Consider the following 21603-nt stretch of genomic DNA (forward strand, 5'->3'; position numbering starts at 1 on the left):
AAATATATTTAACAAATTTATAAAATAAAAATTACTTTATTTTCATATTATAAAAATATATTTCATATCTATATAATGCCAAAAAAAAAATTTAGTCTAAATTATGAAAATAATACTTTATTTTATTTAACTTACTTTTCAACCCTACCTAAAATAGTTATAAGTTAACTTTACCATCGCTTGCATTTAAATATGGAGTCGTCTATGGAAGGAAGTGGAGTAGTTGCTTGGACGGCCAAAAGTGGTTGGAAGCTGGGCAAAAAAAATCAAAAAATCTTGTAGAGGCACTATTTGAATGGTGTTTTTGTTGGTGGAAAATTTAAAAAATCTTGTAGAGGCATTGTTTGAATGGTGTGCCAAAAGTGGTTGGAATCTGGGCAAAAAAAATCAAAAAATCATATATATATATATATATATATATATATATATATATATATATATATATATATATATATATATATATATATATATATATATATATATATATATATATATATATATATATATATATATATATATATATATATATATATATTGCAACATTGAAAATAATATAATGAAAAATCAATCTAGTAATCCTGGTTTTGAAATTCAGTGGAAAATCTGTGTATTTGTTTTATATTCTTGTCATTGTTTATTTTCTATTTTTAGAATTCACCTGCTTGTAATTTCTGTATAGGGTTAAAAGCTACAAATTTGACAATGTTGCCAATTTTCAATCAAATCTAACATAGATTTATGTACGAACAAAATGAAATATAGATTCAAACAGAAGCACAATGTTACAACAAAAACCAAACTTGAATTCATTAATAAAACAAAATACTAAAATTGTTTACATGTAGAATGGAAATAAACTAGCTTGGGTGATGCTAACTAATCTCTGAGAAGAGATGTGATTACTACATGCCTCTAAACTATGTTAAAATGAGGCTCCAGGGAAGAAAAGTCACGGGCTCTCCTTCAAAGTGTTTGGATTAGCATTAATCTTCAATACTTCAATCTATCTTCTCAACTAAATTCTTTATATCATAACTCAAAACATGCTTCAATAAGGTTTATCTTGTCTACTCCCTTTGAGTCCAAAGCTCATTCAATAATGAGTCTTCTTGTCACCTGTTCTTACATTTTTCAAATGATTGTCGCAACCTTGTCACACTTTATCATGTTCCTACAATCCTCACTAGGAGGCCTTGGACCCATTTGTAACCTTTGGTGACCCACATAATTCATATTCCAGAATATATAGTTGTGAGTCATACCTTAAATTTTGTTGTATTGAAGCTCAAATAGCTCAAATTTTTGGTCTACCAAATAATTCCATTCGAAGTACTCAATTCTTCTACATATATTCACCTAATACATGGCTTTCAAAGCCTTCCTATAGACCTCATAGTTTCGTGTCCTAGGATCGAATCAAGGGGCTCATCATAGGGTGCCATTACAAACTTTCACTATAGATATATACAACGTTGTAATTCCACATGGGCTAGGAATGTATTTAAGAATTTTACCATAGGTAGTTTTTTATGTTATCAAATCACAAAATAAAATAATAGGTAGATCAACGACTTGAAAATAAGCCTCTTCAAGGGGAAAACATCCTTTACATCACATCAATGAACAATTATTAAATGAATCAAATGAAAATACCTCCTTGGTATATATAGGAGTCTAAGGGATCACAATATAACTAGGGACTACATAACAATAATAATGCAAGGGCCCTACAATAACAATAGTGGGCATATATGGAGCACAACAATAACAATATGGGGGCTACACTAGTATTATAGGGACCTAACATGCCCCTATCCTTCCAAAAAGTGTTTTCCTCCACTCTTGAGAAGTTTTGGATGTTTTTCAATAAAATAGTCATCCTCCCATGTGGAGTCTTCAGTAGGTATGTTTCTCCACTTAATGAGATACTCTAAAACTGATCTGTTCAGTAGATGCATGATTCTTTTTTTACTTTATTGCTTCAGTATCCAATATCATTTTCTTCCTAATCAACTTTTCGAAATATAGTTTGAACATGGATCTTGTCACCTATAATCTTATTTAAGCGTGAAACATGGAAAACTAGGTGTACTCACAAAGATGCAGGAAGCTCCACTTGTATTGCATAGTACCGATATTTTACAACACCTTGCAATGGCCATAGTACTTGGGTGATAATTTATTATCCTTGGCTTTCTTGAGGGACATTTGTCTGTATGGTTGTAGTTGTAAAAATACCCAATCTCCCACATAAAAATTTCTTTCATTGCAATGTTGATCTTCTTGTTTCATTTGATTATGTCTCATAGTTAGGTTATCCTTTAAGAGTTGGAGAACTTGTTGTTGATGCTCAATGTGCTCTATCACTGCTTAAATCTTGGAATTGTCTCTTAAAGATGACATGATGGATGGTGTACAATATCCATAAAGTTTCACAAAGGGGGTAAATTTTGTTGCAGTATGGAAGTAAGTGTTATACCACCATTCTGCCATGGGTAACCACTTGATCCATTTTATTTGTGTATCAGATATAAAGAAACAAAGATATCCTTCCAGAAATCGGTTCACTATCTTAGGTTGCCCATCTGATTTAGGATGATAAGGTGAGTTATGATCTAATTAAGTACCAAGACAAGAAAATATTTCTCTCCAAAAAATTCTAGTGAAAATGTAGTCTTTTTCACTTACAATAATCTTTAAGTTTCCATGCATATTTTGAATTAATTCCACAAATTTAATAGCGAGTGTACTGGATTTGAAAGGATGATATAGTGCACAAAAGTGTGCATACATGGTAAGTCTATCAAATGCCACTATGATGACTTTCTTTCCTTCAAAGTTGATTAAACCTATGATAAAATCCATTAAGACATCTTCCCAATGCTAACTTGGAATGGGTAATGGTTGTAAAATACTTGGGGTATTAACTGTCTCAATTTAATTTTGTTGGAAAACCAAACATTTCATCACAAGCTTTCGAAAATCAAATTTAAATCCATCCCCAAAAAATTCCTTCTTGACCTGTGGTGAGATTTTAAAAATCAAGAGTTCCCTCCTATAGAAGAGGTGTGTAATTCCAAAAGAACCTTTTGTTTAAGATAGGATTTCCTACATAGATATAAGTGATATTTGAACCACAGTGAGTCATTTTCCAAAATAAATGAACCAGATGCATTAGGATCTTGTTGTAACTTTTGAATGAGTGTCCATACCTCATCATCATTCTTCCATTCCTCCCTTCCTTAAGTTATTCAACTAGGTTGGATAATACAAATGACACAGATAAATGCTACCACATCCTCATACCTTCTTTAGAATGCATCCACAACAACATTTTGCTTCTCTTTTTTGTAAATCATTTCAAATTCATAACCCAACATATTTGTGACCCATTTTTGTTACTCCTATGAATATAATATTTTTCCAACAAGTATTTAAGATTATCATGATTTTTTTTTACATTGCAGTTTATTCCCATTAGGTAAGGGCTCCATTTCTTTAGTGCTTGTAGGATTGCCAACATTTCCTTCTCATAAATAGATTTTTATAAATATTTCCCCTTGTTTAAATGACTTTCAAAAGCAATGGGTCTCCCTTCCTACATTAAAACTACACAAATCATATTTCCTTAGGCATTGCATTCCACATTAAAGGTTTTTCTAAAGTTTCGTGTACCTAGTATCAAAGCTTAACACATTGCCTCTATAAGATGTTCAAAGGACTTAGTTGATTCTGTAGTAAAAAAAATGCATATTTCTTTAGTAATGTTGTTAACTATTCTACTATCCTCCCATAATTCATAACAAACTTGCCATAATACCCTATCAACCTAATTAATCCTCGAAGATGCCTTAAGTTTGGTGGTATTTTCCATTCCTTGATGGATTTTATTCTGTTAAGGTATAACTTAACGTCCTCATGGGATACAATATGACCCAAATATTCAACTTCTTGTACCCCAAAGGAACATTTTGAGAGTTTTGCATAAAAATTTTACTCCTCCAATAGTTTTAGTACCTTGTCAACATGTTTGTTATACAAAATCTATGACTGCGGATAGAAGTATCTTCCCTAGACCTAGTGGCCTAGTCTAGAACAATAAAAAAACAAAGAATATAATGTTTCCCTTAAAGTAATTGAACAACGAAATGAGGCTTACCTAGAATCCACCAGAAACTTCACTCTCTTCTTGGCTTGTACATTCCAATCCTAGTTGTGTTTTCTATAATTATAACCTGCACATACAATCACAACAAACGAAAGATCTACGACATCTATGTAGCATTATATAATAAATTTATTCAATGGATAAGAAAATCATTGAAACTTATGAATTTGAACATCATATATAGGAAAACAATGTACTCTTTGTATTAATAGAAATGAAGCGAGTTACAACCAGATATAGGAGTTGATCATGTAGAGAACTCCCCAAGTTGACTTGTCCTTCCTTACCATGAAACACACATCTATGTCACCTGAGTGCATGGAATGATGACTCTCTTAGATTTAGGGAAACAACATGAGGGTAATCAATCTAAAAAATTGAACCCCTAGCTTATGGATGGAAGTAAATGTATAAGGCAGGATGGTAGTTTAGGAATTCTTATCCATTTACCAATCTAGGCTTGAGATCCACTCTTGATAGGAGGATGAGCTCAAGGGATAAGAGCTGAAATATCCAAGGTAGAATTAGATAGGATTCAAAGTTCTTATCCAATGTAAGAGCTTGAAAAAACTCCTGAAAGCTTTGGGAAGAGGAAGCTTCAGGGTTTTTTATCTCTCCTGAATTTCTAGAATCAACACACCCTGAGCAAGGGACAACTTTCTAATTATCTGTTTAGGTGCAGAATGGAACAACCCGCACTAAACACAAGTCCCTAAGGGAAAAATGTGTGTTTGGCCTTAAAAGCATGGAAATTAAGTAGTTCAGCCCATAAACTCTAGGATCTAGGAGATTCATTCCAAGGTATTTGCGTACGGATAATGAAAAAGTGTTCATGGATGTTGATTGATCTAGTTTGCAGGCCTATTCACTAGATGTGACAAAATGGCATATAACAGATTTCCCCCTAAAGTGAAAAGTTAGAAACAGTGGTTGATGAGTGAAGTGCTTTACTTTGTGACAAGTCTAGATCAAGAACAATGGTTTATATCATCATCTATTACAATACATTTAAGTCATGACATATTTGTTGAGGGGGGGCTACCCATGCTTAACACATAAGATAACATTACATCTACAATAATAAGAAAAACGCGTCCACTGATGAAAAAGGGTATACCCATGATTGGATGACTCTATTATCACAACCATCATGATTTGTAATCTTTCATTAATCCTAAAATTGTAGCCCGTATATATGAGACCAAATCTAGGGTCTTCGGTATCGTTCACTCCATGGTCCAATGTATGATTCTAACCATGTGAATCAATGAGTTGAGGTTGAACATGGTAGACACCATCTAACTCCCTACTAATGATGTAAGTCATTAAAAACCACGAAAAAAACATCGATGATGTTAATGGATGTCAAGGTACTATAGTACAATTTGTATGGTGTGAATGAATGAGTTGAAGTTGAACACCACACAGAGTCTGTCAGTCGAAGGTAAATGATGAAAACATGTCACTAAGAGCGAGGAAACATGTCATTGATGTATTCAAGTACCAAGGTACTAGAAGGTCTTTCTAAGTAAAATTATTAGATAATGAGCTTATGTCAACAGGAAGAGACCTATCACAGGAGGGGGTTTCGTTGGACAGGCTTTCTAAATACCTATTTCGGAATAGAGAGGTATTACTGCCAATTTTTTTTCTCTATGGGGTGATCTAGTTTGGCACCAAATTGCACTCCAGGAAATATTGCATAACAATAAACCCTCAGAATAGCTGCACCGATTTTCCTGAATTGTGTTTTTCCATGGACGATTGTCCAAAAATAACAGTGTCACTTGTGTGTTTCTTTTCTTTCATCTGTTGATCTATAGATGTTGAGACTGTATTGTGTTTATTTCGTCATTTATATGTTTTAGATAACTTGTTTAGAATTAACAAGTAGAATAAATAAACCAGAAGAATACAAATTAAATTTCTAACTGATAGACTTAGAAATTTCAACAAAAGCAACTTGGAATTAAATAAATCTATAGAAAGAGATTATTAGAACCTGGAAACCTTCGCACGAGTTGAAAATAAACATTCAAAGCAATTCCTATCCACAAAAGCTATCGAGAGACGAACCTGTAATTGTCATAGTAAGAAACTTGTTAGAAAGGTTCGTGACCAAGAAATAGTGTAAAAAGAAGCAAGAAATGGGTTAAGGTTTAGATGTAACTTGTAAGGAGTTTGTGGAGGTGATAGTAACCCTAGTACCTGTATAAATATGTAGATATAGAAATTATAGAAAAAATTGAGATTATGAACCAAAATGGAAGTTCATCATGTGTAATCATAAAATTTACCAGCCGAAAGTTGACCTTGCAAACTACTTCAACCAAAAAATTAGCATCCAACTTTATTTACCCTAAATGAAAATTTTCCTCAAATAATAATGGTCTAACTACAATAACATAAGAAGTGGATGATTTCCAACCTACAACAAGCCCAAGCCCTTGCCATACTCGAATAAAGGGAAAAAAAAAATGCATATATAAGCAATTTTCAAAGAATGACCCCTTTAATTATAAACCTAAAATCATAAAGATGTTGATATATATACATACATAGAATCTCCACGATACAAGTAAGTAATGGAAGGGTAAGACATTTTGCATTAATGACCAAGGATAACATACGAGTTGTTGTGAGGAGATATTTAAAGAAAATATAAGAGATATTCAAAGAAAATTTAAACCAATTTATATTCAGTAAAAAAAATTATAAAATTAACTTTTTATTTTATGGTAAGTTAATTTACATACAAAAACGTTTTAAAACATTTTAAGTGTAAGTCAACGCACTCTTTTATGTGAAGTTATTAGGTGATATATTAAGGTAGTTTTTGAAGTGAAGGCACCAATTTTATTCACACCCTTGATTGAGGTGATATTTTAGACATGAAGAAGATGTAGTCCTACCAAGTTTAGAAAAAAAAATTAGTTTAATATAATTTATAAATGGAATGGTTTTTTTTTTTTTCTAAAATCCAACCATAGTATTTCATGCAAGATTTTGATTTTTTGGGATACTCAAATTCTGCACAATAGACAACTTGGACTCAAATATCTAGTTAAAAGTAACGAGGAAAAATACCTTAAAAATTGTTATTTTGTGTGTTAGTTCTACTGCAAGAATAATGGTTATTATTTAATTTTTATAAGTGCATTGTTATTTTTAATAATGTTATTTAATTGTTTTGTGTTGTTTTTTAACACTACTCTAATTTATTTTTTATTTTTTTTCTCTCTGAAATCATGATTTATTATTATTTAAAATAGTTTTTTTTATATAAATAGATTTTTTATAAAAAAAATTAAAATATTTAAACATTTTTGTAATTGGAATTATATAATAATATCTAATTATTTAGAATGATTTTTGGTAAAATGGTAATATTTGATTAATAATTAAAATGGACTTTTAAATATTTATGATTGTAATTTCTCTACATTTATTTCTTGGACTCAAATATCTGGTTACTTTAAAATACCTTAAAATTTGTTATTTTGTGTGTTAGTTTTACTGCAAGAATAATGGTTATTATTTAATTTTTATAAGTGCATTGTTATTTTTAATAATGTTATTTAATTGTTTTGTGTTGTTTTTTAACACTACTCTAATTTATTTTTTATTTTTTTTTCTCTGTGAAATCATGATTTATTATTATTTAAAATAGTTTTTTTTATATAAATAGATTTTTTCTAAAAAAATTTAAAATATTTAAACATTTTTGTAATTGGAATTATATAATAATATCTAATTATTTAGAATGATTTTTGGTAAAATGGTAATATTTGATTAATAATTAAAATGGACTTTTAAATATTTATGATTGTAATTTCTCTACATTTATTTATGGATTAAAATAAATTTTTATATGTTTTGGAATTTTTGGGGTGTATTGTTCAATTGAATTTGAAGAGAATCTAGCAATCATTTGTAAATTGGAATTTTCATGTAAATATTTATAGGGTTATTCCCCAATATTTTATTTGTCTCAACCCATCTAATTTTATTGAAGATTACTACATCATAACAAATAGTCCAAAAAAATACAAGCTCACTTACCATAACTAAAAAGGAGAAAAAATACAAAAATAAATGACAAAAATAAATAAAACACAAAACTAAGATACTAAATTATTTTGATCATTTTTAACATAAAAATATACAAATCTTAAAATAAGAAACCATTATATCATATCAAATAATCTCATTTTCAAAATTATTAAAAACTTCATTTAAAAATAAAATATATTTAACAAATTTATAAAATAAAAATTACTTTATTTCGATATTATAAAAATATATTTCATATTTATATAATGCCAAAAATATTTTATTCTAAATTATAAAAATAATACTTTATTTTGAACCTACTTTCCAACCCTACCTAAAACCGATATAAGTTAACTTTATCATCTCTTGCATTTAAATATGGAGTCATCTACGGAGCGCAGTAATTGCTCTGATAGTCAGAAGTGGTTGGAATCTCGGCAATTTTTTTTTGTAGAGGCAGTGTTTGAAATGTGTTTTTGTTGGTGGAAAATTCAAAAAATCTTGTAGAGATAGTGTTTGAACCGTCTTTTTGTTGGTGGACAATTCAAAAAAATTGTAGAGACAGCGTTTGAACCGTGTTTTTATTGGTGGAAATCGATTTAGCACCATGAAAAACATCTAGAACACCTGTAACTTGGATTTACAAAAATCCTTGCCGAACCTCCAGAAGTGTCCTATAATAAATAGCTCATTTTTCAACAAAGTCTTACACCTACATACTTATCTGTCTAATAAATTTTATAGTAAATAATGATTATGGTTTAGTATTACTTAGTTTTGCAAACTCTTACCAATAACCTTTATAGTAAATAATAATAACCTAGTGTAATTTAATGATGAAATGGTTTTCTTTTCTAAAATCTGATTATATAATTTTATGCAGGTTGTGATTTTTTAGGCATTTATATTCTGTCTATTAAATAATTTAAATTTAAATATTTAGTTAAAATTAACTAGAAAAAATGTTATTATTATTTATTATTTAAATACTTATGAAGTGTCAATTACATTGCTATTTTTTAATAATATTATTCAACTGTTTTAGGATGTTTTTGAATGTTTACTAAAAAAATATTTTGAAATCATAATTTATTATTATTCAAAATATAATTTCATTTATATAAATAAATTTATTGTAAAAGATTTTAAAATATTCAAATGGTTTTTTTTAATTGGAGCTAAATAATAATATTTGATTATTTAGAATTATTTTTAGTAAAATGCTAATATTTGATTATTTAAATTATATTTTTTAATATAAAATAAATTTATCACATTATAAATTAATAATTGAAATGTACGTTTAAGTATTTACAATTATAATTTTTGGATTTTTTTGGGCATATTGTTTGGTTGAATTTGCATAAAACCAAAAACTTACCAAAGACTAATAGAATAAACGAAATGCCAAAAGTCATGTACTCAATTGTCGAAGATGAAAAAAGCTCGGTTATCTTGAGCGATCCGTGGTGGGGATGGGAGAAAAGGGCAGTTGGCATGTTGCTCCAGGAGGCCTCAAGCTACTCCAATTCATCTTGAATGTGTCTTTGTCGGTGCCATAACACCACCACTCGCTCGCGTAAGTGGCACTGGAAATACTCAATTCTAGACAAGGCCAACATCACTCCCTCATGTTCCTTGAGATGTTTTTTTCTCATAGCTCTTCGGCTACATCTTCACTGACTGCCTCGATGGTGTTGGGGCTGCATGGGAGGAGTTGCCTCTCTTCTTTTAGGGTGGAGAGGGACCTATACAAGGTCGCAGAGTGCGCCCCCTTGCAACTGTGTTTGACTTATCAAAATCCTTTTTTTTATATCTCCATTGAGGCCTAGTCTCTAAGGCAGTTCCACTGGCACTGGTATCGAGACGAAAGTTGTGACACAATGCCATACCAGGAAAATTCAAAGGTAGGAGCTCTAACTATTGCACCCACGCTACCCCGAATTCGCTCCTCATCGCAACGCATATCCTCTTCCTGCTTGAAACTCAGACCTCCCCTGGACCACGTGAACCTCCTTAACACCCACTCGTTATGCCCACCCTTCACATACTACCCTAATGGGTTTAACACCCACCCTAGACGTGGCCACGAATGTATCAATTTCCAACCACCAAGCACAATGCTCTCCAAATACTAACCCCTTGCACCCTCAATTCTATCCACCCACAACTAGCTCAGCGCCTGAGGAGTGCACCACCACAAGTGAAGACCGTGACACCCATAACCAAATACCCTCTGAAGGTCGCACACCTCTACACCAGTGGGTCGTAGAGTCATAGGAAAACATAGAGCCAAGGAAACGAGATACATTTAGGAGAGGAGCCTACCCAATTCTCCATTTACACTCTGCCCAATTCCAACGACACCCTAGAGAGCAAGAGCTATGATAAAGTATAGCTCATACAAATTACCAAGAGAGAGCCAACAACAAGTTGGGCTTAAGATGCTCAACCAATTTGGAGGACACCACACAGAGTACAAAATAAGTAAAAGACCAAATTGCATTGGGCTCGCTTCTACAAACTCGTGCCTCCCGTGTCACATTTCAAATTATAGCACGCTGCCCCTTTGAATCCCTAATAACAATCAACGATCGAAGAGCTTGGCTTGAGGTGCCAGCATGGATCACTTACCCTGAACTACCATCGCCATAATAACATTACAAAACTCATCATTTAGCTAATGAGACCGTGTTCCCACCTACCTTTGCATAAATTCTCTTGAGTGCCAATGGGTGATTTCACACAGTCACACAACCCACCTTGTTTTGACATGCATTAAGGATATGGAGGGAGGCCCCACATGACACAAGAACCTTGGGTTATCCACCCCCATATGGGTATTTTAATTACGTGTTTGACTTGTAAACTCTCCACAATTTAGGTGTTTCACATGTTTTTGAAGATATTATATTTATATATGGGCCTAGTCTAACTTATAGGCGAAATGGTCTTTTTCACCGGAATTCCCAAAATATTGCAATACAACTTCAATTTCTTTATATTGTTTAAAATATATTTTTGAATGCATAAATTGATTCAACATCATTGAAAACCTCTACCACACTCGTGAAAAAGGTTGTTTCCGTTAAAAATTAGAAACAAAAAAATGGTCGTGAAGTCATTTCTTCTATAAATGAAGCTATGCCTATTTATATATAGTCAAAATTACATTTTAAATAATAAAATATTATAATTTGAACAAAAATTAGTTGGCTAAATACCAATCAAAAACTCCATAACCCATAATAATTTAAATAAATAAATAATTATGATAATTATTATTATAAAACCATGGAGTTGGCTCCTACCGGGAAAAATGGAAAAAATTGAGGTGAAATCTTTATTTGTGTTATTTAAACTTGGTTTTTGACTATATATATGATTCAACACCGTGAAAAACGGGTGACACATTTGAATTGTGCCGGGATTACCCATCAAACTTGTGATTTCAATAAATTCTGGCAAAATTTTAGAAAAATTATAACCAAAATCCCACCATAAAACTTCCAAAAATTAACACTAAAAACAACTCGTAAAATAACAATCAAAAGATTAAAAAAAATAAAAAAAGACGTGTTTGTAAGATTTTTGAGATACACAGATAGATCTAGATCTGCAAAGCAATAACAAGCTTGCAAGAGAAGGAAGGAAGCGAGCAAGAATTGAGAAAAGAATGAAAGTGATTCTACAATATTAGTTTTAGAATAAATACACAAAAGCAACTAAGTTAAGCTTAGTTGTACATGCAATAACTAAAGCTAACTAAAGCTAAGTGTGCTTTATCTTATGCTAATGTGTACATGTGCCACATGCAAGCAATAAGTTAACTGGAGCTAATCTAGGTGCATGTACACCAACACAGCTAGTCTAAGTGCATGTACACCAACTGGAGCTAATCTAGGTGCATGTACACCAACACAACTAATCTAAGTGCATGTACACCAACACCCCCCCTTAAGCATAACTTAGGTGAGTGTGATGCAAAATGAATGGCATAAAATCTGCTTTGACCCGTATGATTAGTGGGTGGTGCAGAGAAATAAAAAGGAATCGCGCTGTTAAAGGGGGGCTGCAGAGCACTGAGACCACAGGGCATCCATATGACCGATTTTTCTGATTGGCGAGGAGAAGGAATGGGAACTAAATTGCGTAATGGCATTGGGATTACTCGAACTGGGCGAGAAGACGGGCATCCATCGAGCTGCATTATTAATGCCACTGGAATTGAAAAGATTCAAGAACGACGGCCTCTTGACGGCATACACCACTTCAACCTTGAATTTTTGGTTGTGGGGACTGAAACCGAGTCCGGGTTGACCCGACGGCCTGTGACTCCAGCTGATGTAGAAGTGATCAGTCTGAGCAAATCCTTTGTGAAACGAAACAATGTCACCGGTTTCCAATCTCTTATCCTTCACAAAACGGCTCCACCCCTTGGTTAGCACGTAGCTCTGGCTGTTGTTCCAATATGAATAACGGAATTGCCAAACTTTCCCCGTGTTATCCTCGAAATTTAAAAGCAGTCCCTTCTCGTGGGAATTGGCGTCCAGAGGGAAATACTTCTCCGCATACTGCTTCGGAATCACCAGGCGGTTCATTTTGCCCACATCGCTTGGCGTAAGATCCTTGTCGAAAAGATGCTCACGCAGTGGATCTTCCATTTCTTTGGCGGCGACGGCGGCGGAGGAGGAGACATTCATGTTTGCGTGGACGGTTTCTTGGTTTTGTTGACAGACATTAGCTCTCAGGCCGGAAACCTTCAGCCCTGACGCCCCGGCGTTGTTCTTGGAGGCCGACAAAGCTTCCCTCATAATGAGACTCTTTCTATGATGCTCGAATTCTGCGTCATATGTGTGCTTCCGGAGCATGTCGACGATTTCTCCCTGACTGTGCTCCCTCATGAATCGAGCCTCTGAATCCTCATCTCTTGCAGGACTGAAGTTAGTAATGGCATCTTGACCCCGGAATTTGAGGGCCGCTCGGTCATAGGCCTTGGTCGCGCCTTCTTCCTCGTCAAACGGAACCAAATCCCAAGTCTGGTTCTCAATGAGAGAGTTATATTCCTCATCCATGGCAGCTTCCCATTCAGGATGCCCATTTGCTTCTGCATAAGTTTGTGGATCAGATCCATGCATCATATAAGCATGCATGGGCATGGATGGCTCCATAGCTAAGAGTGCTTGCGGATCTTCCTCAAACAGAGGGATAGAGGTAGGATCATCAAGGATATCACTCATGCTACGCCATTTTTGTGTTGAAGGTGGTCGAGACTCTTCTGAACTACATGCAGAAGTCTGATCTCGATGTTCAACTGGTGGTCTAACAAGGGTTTGAGGAACAAAATCAGAAAATGTATACAGACGAGATTGATCATTTACCTTGCCAGATGCAATCTTCAAATTGGTTTGCATGTCATAAATGCTCATGGAATCTGGGGTAAATTCCACTTTCCTTCCGCTGCCTGTGTGTGTCATCTGATACACTGAGAGAAGATTCACAGCAATCCTTGGAGTATGAAAGACATTTTCAAAACTTCCATCTTCGAATTGCACTCTTCCTTGTCCAGTTGCTGCAACTGCAGAATTATCCCCCATGAGAATGGGAGGACCTGAGTATGCATGTAGAGAAGAAAATGATTCCTTTGAAGAAGCCATATGATGTGAAGCTCCTAAATCGATGATCCATTCTTGTGGAGCAGAATGAAGAGCAATCAAAGCATGCCCTTTACCTCTTGGATCTGGTGCTTTTTCTCTAGACTTCTTCTTAGCATTCTCAGGAATGTGGTCTCCAAGATTGTGTTGCTAGAGTGTCTGCGCCATAATATCTATAGTCTTCTTCATGCATGCAGATTCAGGATGAAAACCACGGTGGCAATAATTGCACATTGATTTCCCTTTCGTTCCTTTCCTTTCCTTTGAGCCAGATGATCCATCAGGGGGTTCGGGATTTGCCTTTCCTTTTGCATGCACAGTAAGTGCATGCGCTTTGGAATTTTTAAGTGTGCCCATTTTGATGAGCTTATCTTGCTCATGCATCAAGGACTGAATAAAAGAATCCAGTGAGGGCATCTTCCAATCTGCACCAGTTGCAGATCTGACTGTGTGGAATGTAGAGATGAATACTGCATACTCTGGACCAAGTTTTGATAATATGGAAAGAATCAACTGCTTTTCTTGCTTGGATTTGTCGATCTCGCATCCTTTCAGCTGAACCAACAAGGCTTTATACCTTGTGAAAAAGTCTTGAATGTTCTCAAAGTTTCTCGGATCTAATGAGTTTAACTCATTTTCGAGAATGTGACCTTGCATTTCATCCTATTTTCCAAACAATTCTTCCAAAATTTTCCATACTTCATTTGGAGTTGAACATGATTCAACATGAAATAGCAGTTCTTGAGAAATAGATAAACATAGGATGCCGAAGGCCTCGTCCATGCGATTGAAATATCTTGATTTCTCCATTGCCGATGTTGGTTCAACTTCCGTTCCCATGGTTATTCGAAATAAGCCTCTACTTCTGAGATGAAGTTGAATCTTTGGCTTCCATTCGAAATAATTATATGGAGTGAGAATTGCCGATTGTGGAAACTCCAATTTAGACTCCATTCTTTGTTGTTGCTTCAATCTTCTGAACCTGCAAATAAAATTACTTGTCCACTGATTACAAATCCCTGTGCTCTGATACCATGTAAGATTTTTGAGATACACAAATAGATCTAGATCTGCAAAACAATAACAAGCTTGCAGGAGAAGGAAGGAAGTGAGCAAGAATTGAGAAAAGAATGAAAATGATTCTACAATATTAGTTTTAGAATAAATACACAAAAGCAACTAAGTTAAGCTTAGTTGTACATGCAATAACTAAAGCTAACTAAAGCTAAGTGTGCTTTATCTTATGCTAATGTGTACATGTGCCACATGCAAGCAATAAGTTAACTGGAGCTAATCTAGGTGCATGTACACCAACACATCTAGTCTAAGTGCATGTACACCAACTGGAGCTAATCTAGGTGCATGTACACCAACACAACTAATCTAAGTGCATGTACACCAACACCCCCCCTTAAGCATAACTTAGGTGAGTATGATGCAAAATGAATGGCATAAAATCTGCTTTGAACCGTATGATTAATGGGCGGTGCAGAGAAATAAAAAGGAATCGCGCTGTTAAAGGGGGGCTGCAGAGCACTGAGACCACAGGGCATCCATATGACCGATTTTTCTGATTGGCGAGGAGAAGGAATGGGAACTGAATTGCGTAATGGCGTTGGGGTTACTCGAACTGGGCGAGAAGACGGGCATCCATCGAGCTGCATTATTAATGCCACTGGAATTGAAAAGATTCAAGAACGACGGCCTCTTGACGGCATACACCACTTCAACCTTGGATTTTTGGTTGTGGGGACTGAAACCGAGTCCGGGTTGACCCGACGGCCTGCGACTCCAGCTGATGTAGAAGTGATCAGTCTGAGCAAATCCTTTGTGAAACGAAACAATGTCACCGGTTTCCAATCTCTTATCCTTCACAAAACGGCTCCACCCCTTGGTTAGCACGTAGCTCTGGCTGCTGTTCCAATATGAATAACGGAATTGCCAGACTTTCCCCGTGTTATCCTCGAAATTTAAAAGCAGTCCCTTCTCGCGGGAATTGGCGTCCAGAGGGAAATACTTCTCCGCATACTGCTTCGGAATCACCAGGCGGTTCAGTTTGCCCACATCGCTTGGCGTAAGAGCCTTGTCGAAAAGATGCTCACGCGGTGGATCTTCCATTTCTTTGGCGGCGACGGCGGCGGAGGAGGAGACATTCATGTTTGCGTGGACGGTTTCTTGGTTTTATTGACAGACATTAGCTCTCAGGCCGGAAACCTTCAGCCTTGACGCCCCGACGTTGTTCTTGGAGGCCGACAAAGCTTCCCTCATAATGACACTCTTTCTATGATGCTCGAATTCTGCGTCATATGTGTTCTTTCGGAGCATGTCGACGATTTCTCCCTGACTATGCTCCCTCATGAATCGAGCCTCCGAATCCTCATCTCTTGCAGGATTGAAGTTAGTAATGGCATCTTGACCCCGGAATTTGAGGGCCGCTCAGTCATAGGCCTTGGTCGCACCTTCTTCCTCGTCAAATGGAACCAAATCCCAAGTCTGGTTCTCAATGAGAGAGTTATATTCCTCATCCATGGCGGCTTCCCATTCAGGATGCCCATTTGCTTCAGCATAAGTTTGTGGATCAGATCCATGCATCATATAAGCATGCATGGGCATGGATGGCTCCATAGCTAAGAGTGCTTGCGGATCTTCCTCAAACAGAGGGATAGAGGTAGGATCATCAAGGATATCACTCATGCTGCGCCATTTTTGTGTTGAAGGTGGTCGAGACTCTTCCGAACTACATGCAGAAGTATGATCTCGATGTTCAACAACTGGTGGTCTAACAGGGGTTTGAGGAACAAAATCAGAAAATGTATACAGACGAGATTGATCATTTACCTTGCCAGATGCAATCTTCAAATTGGTTTGCATGTCATAAATGCTCATGGAATCTGGGGTAAATTCCACTTTCCTTCTGTTGCCTGTGTGTGTCATCTAATACACTGAGAGAAGATTCACAGCAAGCCTTGGAGTATGCAAGACATTTTCAAAACTTCCATCTTCGAATTGCACTCTTCCTTGTCCAGTTGCTACAACTGCAGAATTATCCCCCATGAGAATGGGAGGACCTAAGTATGCATGTAGAGAAGAAAATGATTCCTTTGAAGAAGCCATATGATGTGAAGCTCCTGAATCGATGATCCATTCTTGTGGAGCAGAATGAAGAGCAATCAAAGCATGCCCTTTACCTCTTGGATCTGGTGCTTTTTCTCCAGACTTCTTCTTAGCATTCTCAGGAATGTGGTCTCCAAGATTGTGTTGCTGGAGTGTCTGCGCCATAAGATCTATAGTCTTCTTCATGCATGCAGATTCAGGATGAAAACCATGGTGGCAATAATTGCACATTGATTTCCCTTTCGTTCCTTTCCTTTCCTTTGAGCCAGATGATCCATCAGGGGGTTTGGGATTTGCCTTTCCTTTTGCATGCACAGTAAGTGCATGCGCTTTGGAATTTTTAAGTGTGCCCATTTTGATGAGCTTATCTTGCTCATGCATCAAAGACTGAATAAAAGAATCCAGTGAGGGCATCTTCCAATCTGCACTGTCCATGTGATTGAAATATCTTGATTTCTCCACTGCCGATGTTGGTTCAACTTCCGTTCCCATGGTTATTCGAAATAAGCTTCTACTTCTGAGATGAAGTTGAATCTTTGGCTTCCATTCGAAATAATTATATGGAGTGAGAATTGCCGATTGTGGAAACTCCAATTTAGACTCCATTCTTTGTTGTTGCTTCAATCTTCTGAACCTGCAAATAAAATTACTTGTCCACTGATTACAAATCCCTGTGCTCTGATACCATGTAAGATTTTTGAGATAAACAGATAGATCTAGATCTGCAAAACAATAACAAGCTTGCAGGAGAAGGAAGGAAGTGAGCAAGAATTGAGAAAAGAATGAAAATGATTCTACAATATTAGTTTTAGAATAAATACACAAAAGCAACTAAGTTAAGCTTAGTTGTACATGCAATAACTAAAGCTAACTAAAGCTAAGTGTGCTTTATCTTATGTTAATGTGTACATGTGCCACATGCAAGCAATAAGTTAATGGAGCTAAGTGCATGTACACCAACACAGCTAGTCTAAGTGCATGTACACCAACTTAAGCTAATCTAAGTGCATGTACACCAAAACAACTAGTCTAAGTGCATGTACACCAACAGTGTTTAGTTTTCGTTACGTTACAGCTTATTTCGATGTCCCTCCCTTTCGCTCGATCTCTATCCTTTCTGATTTGCGTTCGATATTTGACGAAGCGATTGGGCTTTGGCGCTCCAGGTACGAAGACTGTGATTCTGCTACGTTAGTCTTTACCCTATCTGATTTGAAAGAGTTCCGGCTTGCCAACTTCATATTCACTCGCTCCTGGAAGGTAAACGAGGGTAGTGCATCTCTTTATGGATCCTTTTGCTGTTCTTCCGTGGGAATTAGGTCGACAGTGTCTATTAAGAGTGCCCTACCATTCCCATGCAAACCTCAAAGTTGTTTGCAAAGCCTGGGAGGCCGTTGTGAAAAACCCCCAGTTCTATGAAGACAGAAAAAAGTTTGGCACTTCCGAGCAGTTGATATGTTCGTTGGAACTCCAGGAATATTTTGATGGCGCTTATTATGATATGTTCGTGGTTTCTGTCTTTGACCCTCTGCGCGGCACCCGGAAAACGCTTCCTCCCCTTTCCCATTTCACCTTTTCAAGGTGCGTTTGTGTCAATCAAAAGCTGGTATTGTTAGGCGGATGGATTCCGTTCAGAACTGATGAACCGGATGCATTCAAAATCGTTTTCATCTTCGATTTCTCGTCAAGTAAGTGGAGCCGCGGTGCCGACATGCCAGTCCCTCGAATCTGCGGTGCTTCCTCTGTGTCACCGGATGGACTCATTTACGTTGCCGGCGGAGACGATGAAGGTCAAAATCCCATGCGATCAGCAGCTGTTTACAATGTGTTTGTAGACGAATGGAAGCTTCTTCCCGACATGAACAGAGCACTGGGTGGATGGTATGGTGCTTTTCCTCGGCAAATTTTTCGTTATTACAAGTGTCCGTGATGAGGGTGATATAATCGGGTGGAGTGCGGAAGTTTATGATCCAGAAACGGGGGCATGGACAACACTGGAGAATATGGGGGTTATCGGGGCAGGGAAAGGCCCACGGGCGTTTCTGGTTGTTTCTTCTTCAGAGCGTTTGTATTCGTTTGAGAAGCAGGGAGTGATGGAATACGATTCCAATGAAAACGTTTGGAATGCGCTGTGTTCTCTTCCTATAACCCTTGAAAGGATTTCGTGTTCTGTAGTGTGGGATGAGAAGATTTTTGTTTACGGTACTGCCGAGAGTAATGTTAAAGTTTGCTATATGTATGAGCCCCCGCCTCTAAGAAGTGCAGCAGGAAAGCAAGCAGAAACGGTTGGGATGTGGACTGCCATTGAGGAATCAGAAAACTGTTGTCTGCACGATGTACAGACGATTACAGGTGCCTTTAGTTTTCAGATTTGAAGTTAAGTAACAGTGATAACCATATTGTCGTTTGACATTACTGTTATCCATATTAACGTTGATAATAGATTTTGCAGAGTTAATGAGGATTAATGAAGAAGGGTACTTTCATGGAAACCCTAGTCCATGCATTGGACTCTGAATCATAAATCTGCAACACCATTACATACCCAGTTCGTTCTTTACCAGTAATTTGACCGAGCAAGACAGTGCAACGCCTCAGGTTAGCGTCGAAGGTCAGTGCATTGAAATGTCAAATGTCAAATTTCTTACTACGCTAAATCTATTACCTATGTTCCCGTATTAAAAATGTTGTTATTCTTGGATGAGTTAAGACTTTGCACAACTGAACAATGTTGGTTGATTGTTGAAAATTTCAAAAGTTTTATGGCATTCCAAAATATTCCAGAATACGGTTTTACGGAGATTGAAACTCAAAATATATTTTAGAGGTAAAATGTATGTGGTTTTGATTATTAGATATTTCTATGGCATTCCAGAATATTCGACAATACAATTTTACCCAGATTGAAACTCAAATTATTTTTTCGAGGTGAAATATGGGTTGTTATGGTTTATTTAATATTTCAAATGTATTCGAAAATACGAGTTCTGGAGCTTAAATTAATTTGCTGTAGTTTCTCGATGCTTATCCCTTTCTCTTCTCGTTTCATTTTGTCAATTTTGCTTCACCAAAATTATATACACACTTTACTTCCATGATCAAATCAGAGTATTTAAGCCTCCACTTAACGAGTTCTACTCTCGCCATCACATCCGTAGGGAGTTTCGGTAGTTTTTACATTCAATTTCTTTTCACGATTATAGTTTGTAGGTTTAACATGATGTTAGATTTTATATTTAGTATTGTCATGATGGTAGATTCTATATTTAGTATTTACACATTCAAGAACATTGATTATCAAATTTGACTATTAATTTTTTTCAGTAGTATTAAGACACTTTGAAAATTCACAATATCTTCTCAATTACAGAGTATGCATTTTAGGATTTAATGTATAAAACTAGGTGTTGAGAAGTGGATTTACAGGGCAGGGCATTGGAGAGGGCAATATGAAATAGAAAATACACACAAAAGCAATAACCATGAACCAAAAACCAAAAGAACCAAACAATAAAGAAACCAAAACATGAACCTGCGAAAGAGAATGTGGACCCTAGATGGGGATAGAACACTGTATATGAGCATAGAAGCTAGGCAGATAGGAACCCTCAAGCCCTAGTCATGTTGCTACTCATAGGATGCTCTTAAACCAACTTCGGAGACTTAGATTTTCAATTGACAGAATGCAAACAATTCAATGGGCTCTTTCTGCACACAAACAATTCAATGGGCTGATGCTCTTAAACCAACTTCGGAGACTTAGATTTTCAATTGACAGAATGCAAACAATTCAATGGGCTCTTTCTGCACACAAACAATTCAATGGGCTCTTTCTGCACACTCTGAAAAGCACTATAGGAAAATATAGAAGAGTGAAAGTCGTAAGTAGAAGTGTTTATTTTCAATATGTTTAAATGTAAGTCATATTTTGCTAGTTATTTTTTTCGCTTTATTTTTTATCTCTTCACATGTTTCTATTAGTTTCCAACTTGGTGTTGCTCGATGTCTGCATGAACGGGATAACACTTATTTGGTGACTCGCCTTTTGAGGGGAAGTCCTCAAATTCGTTTTCCTCACCCATCTGCTCAATGTGGTCAAGATGTTGGCTTTGCTATTGTTGGTTTTGTTTTGTTGTTGTTAAATTTTTAGCTAGTACCTTAAAGTGTATAGCATAATGTATTAATTTATTAATAGCTCTATTCTTTTATCTATGTTTCAAGAGATATGGACAAGATGTTGGCTTTGCTATTGTTGGTTTTGTTTTGTTGTTGTTAAATTTTTAGCTAGTACCTTAAAGTGTATAGCATGATCTATTAATTTATCAATAACTATATTCTTTTATCTATGTTTCAAGAGATATGGAATTCATTTGATATTTATATAATATAGTAGCAGTCTAAGTCACTTTATTAGTAGGTTCTGCTTTGTTTCTGATATGTCTTGTGATTGGTGTACGTTAGAAGTTCATGTTTTCTTAGATAATTGTGTTATGGTTAGTAATATTTTAGGAATAAGGTTATAGTTTACATATTTTTTTGTATGCATTCATTAGTTTGTTTCAAGTTACATAATGTGCATTTGTTTATGTGCTTCAAATTACATGTATTTGGTGG

At 35.7% G+C, this 21603-nt stretch overlaps 1 protein-coding gene across 1 annotated transcript; it reads left to right on the plus strand.

Annotated features, from left to right (window-relative positions):
- Positions 1-18274: 18274 nt before the first annotated feature.
- LOC149223073 (F-box/kelch-repeat protein SKIP20-like) lies at positions 18275-18919 on the plus strand. The gene has a single exon (XM_089387782.1). It carries the CDS (start codon positions 18275-18277, stop codon positions 18917-18919), a length of 645 nt encoding a protein of 214 aa, XP_089243908.1.
- Positions 18920-21603: the final 2684 nt, after the last annotated feature.

The sequence above is a fragment of the Pinus tabuliformis genome, chromosome Q, assembly GCF_031772625.1.
Source record: "Pinus tabuliformis cultivar Carrire ecotype Pingquan chromosome Q, CPIR1, whole genome shotgun sequence".
Taxonomy (NCBI): domain Eukaryota; kingdom Viridiplantae; phylum Streptophyta; class Pinopsida; order Pinales; family Pinaceae; genus Pinus; species Pinus tabuliformis.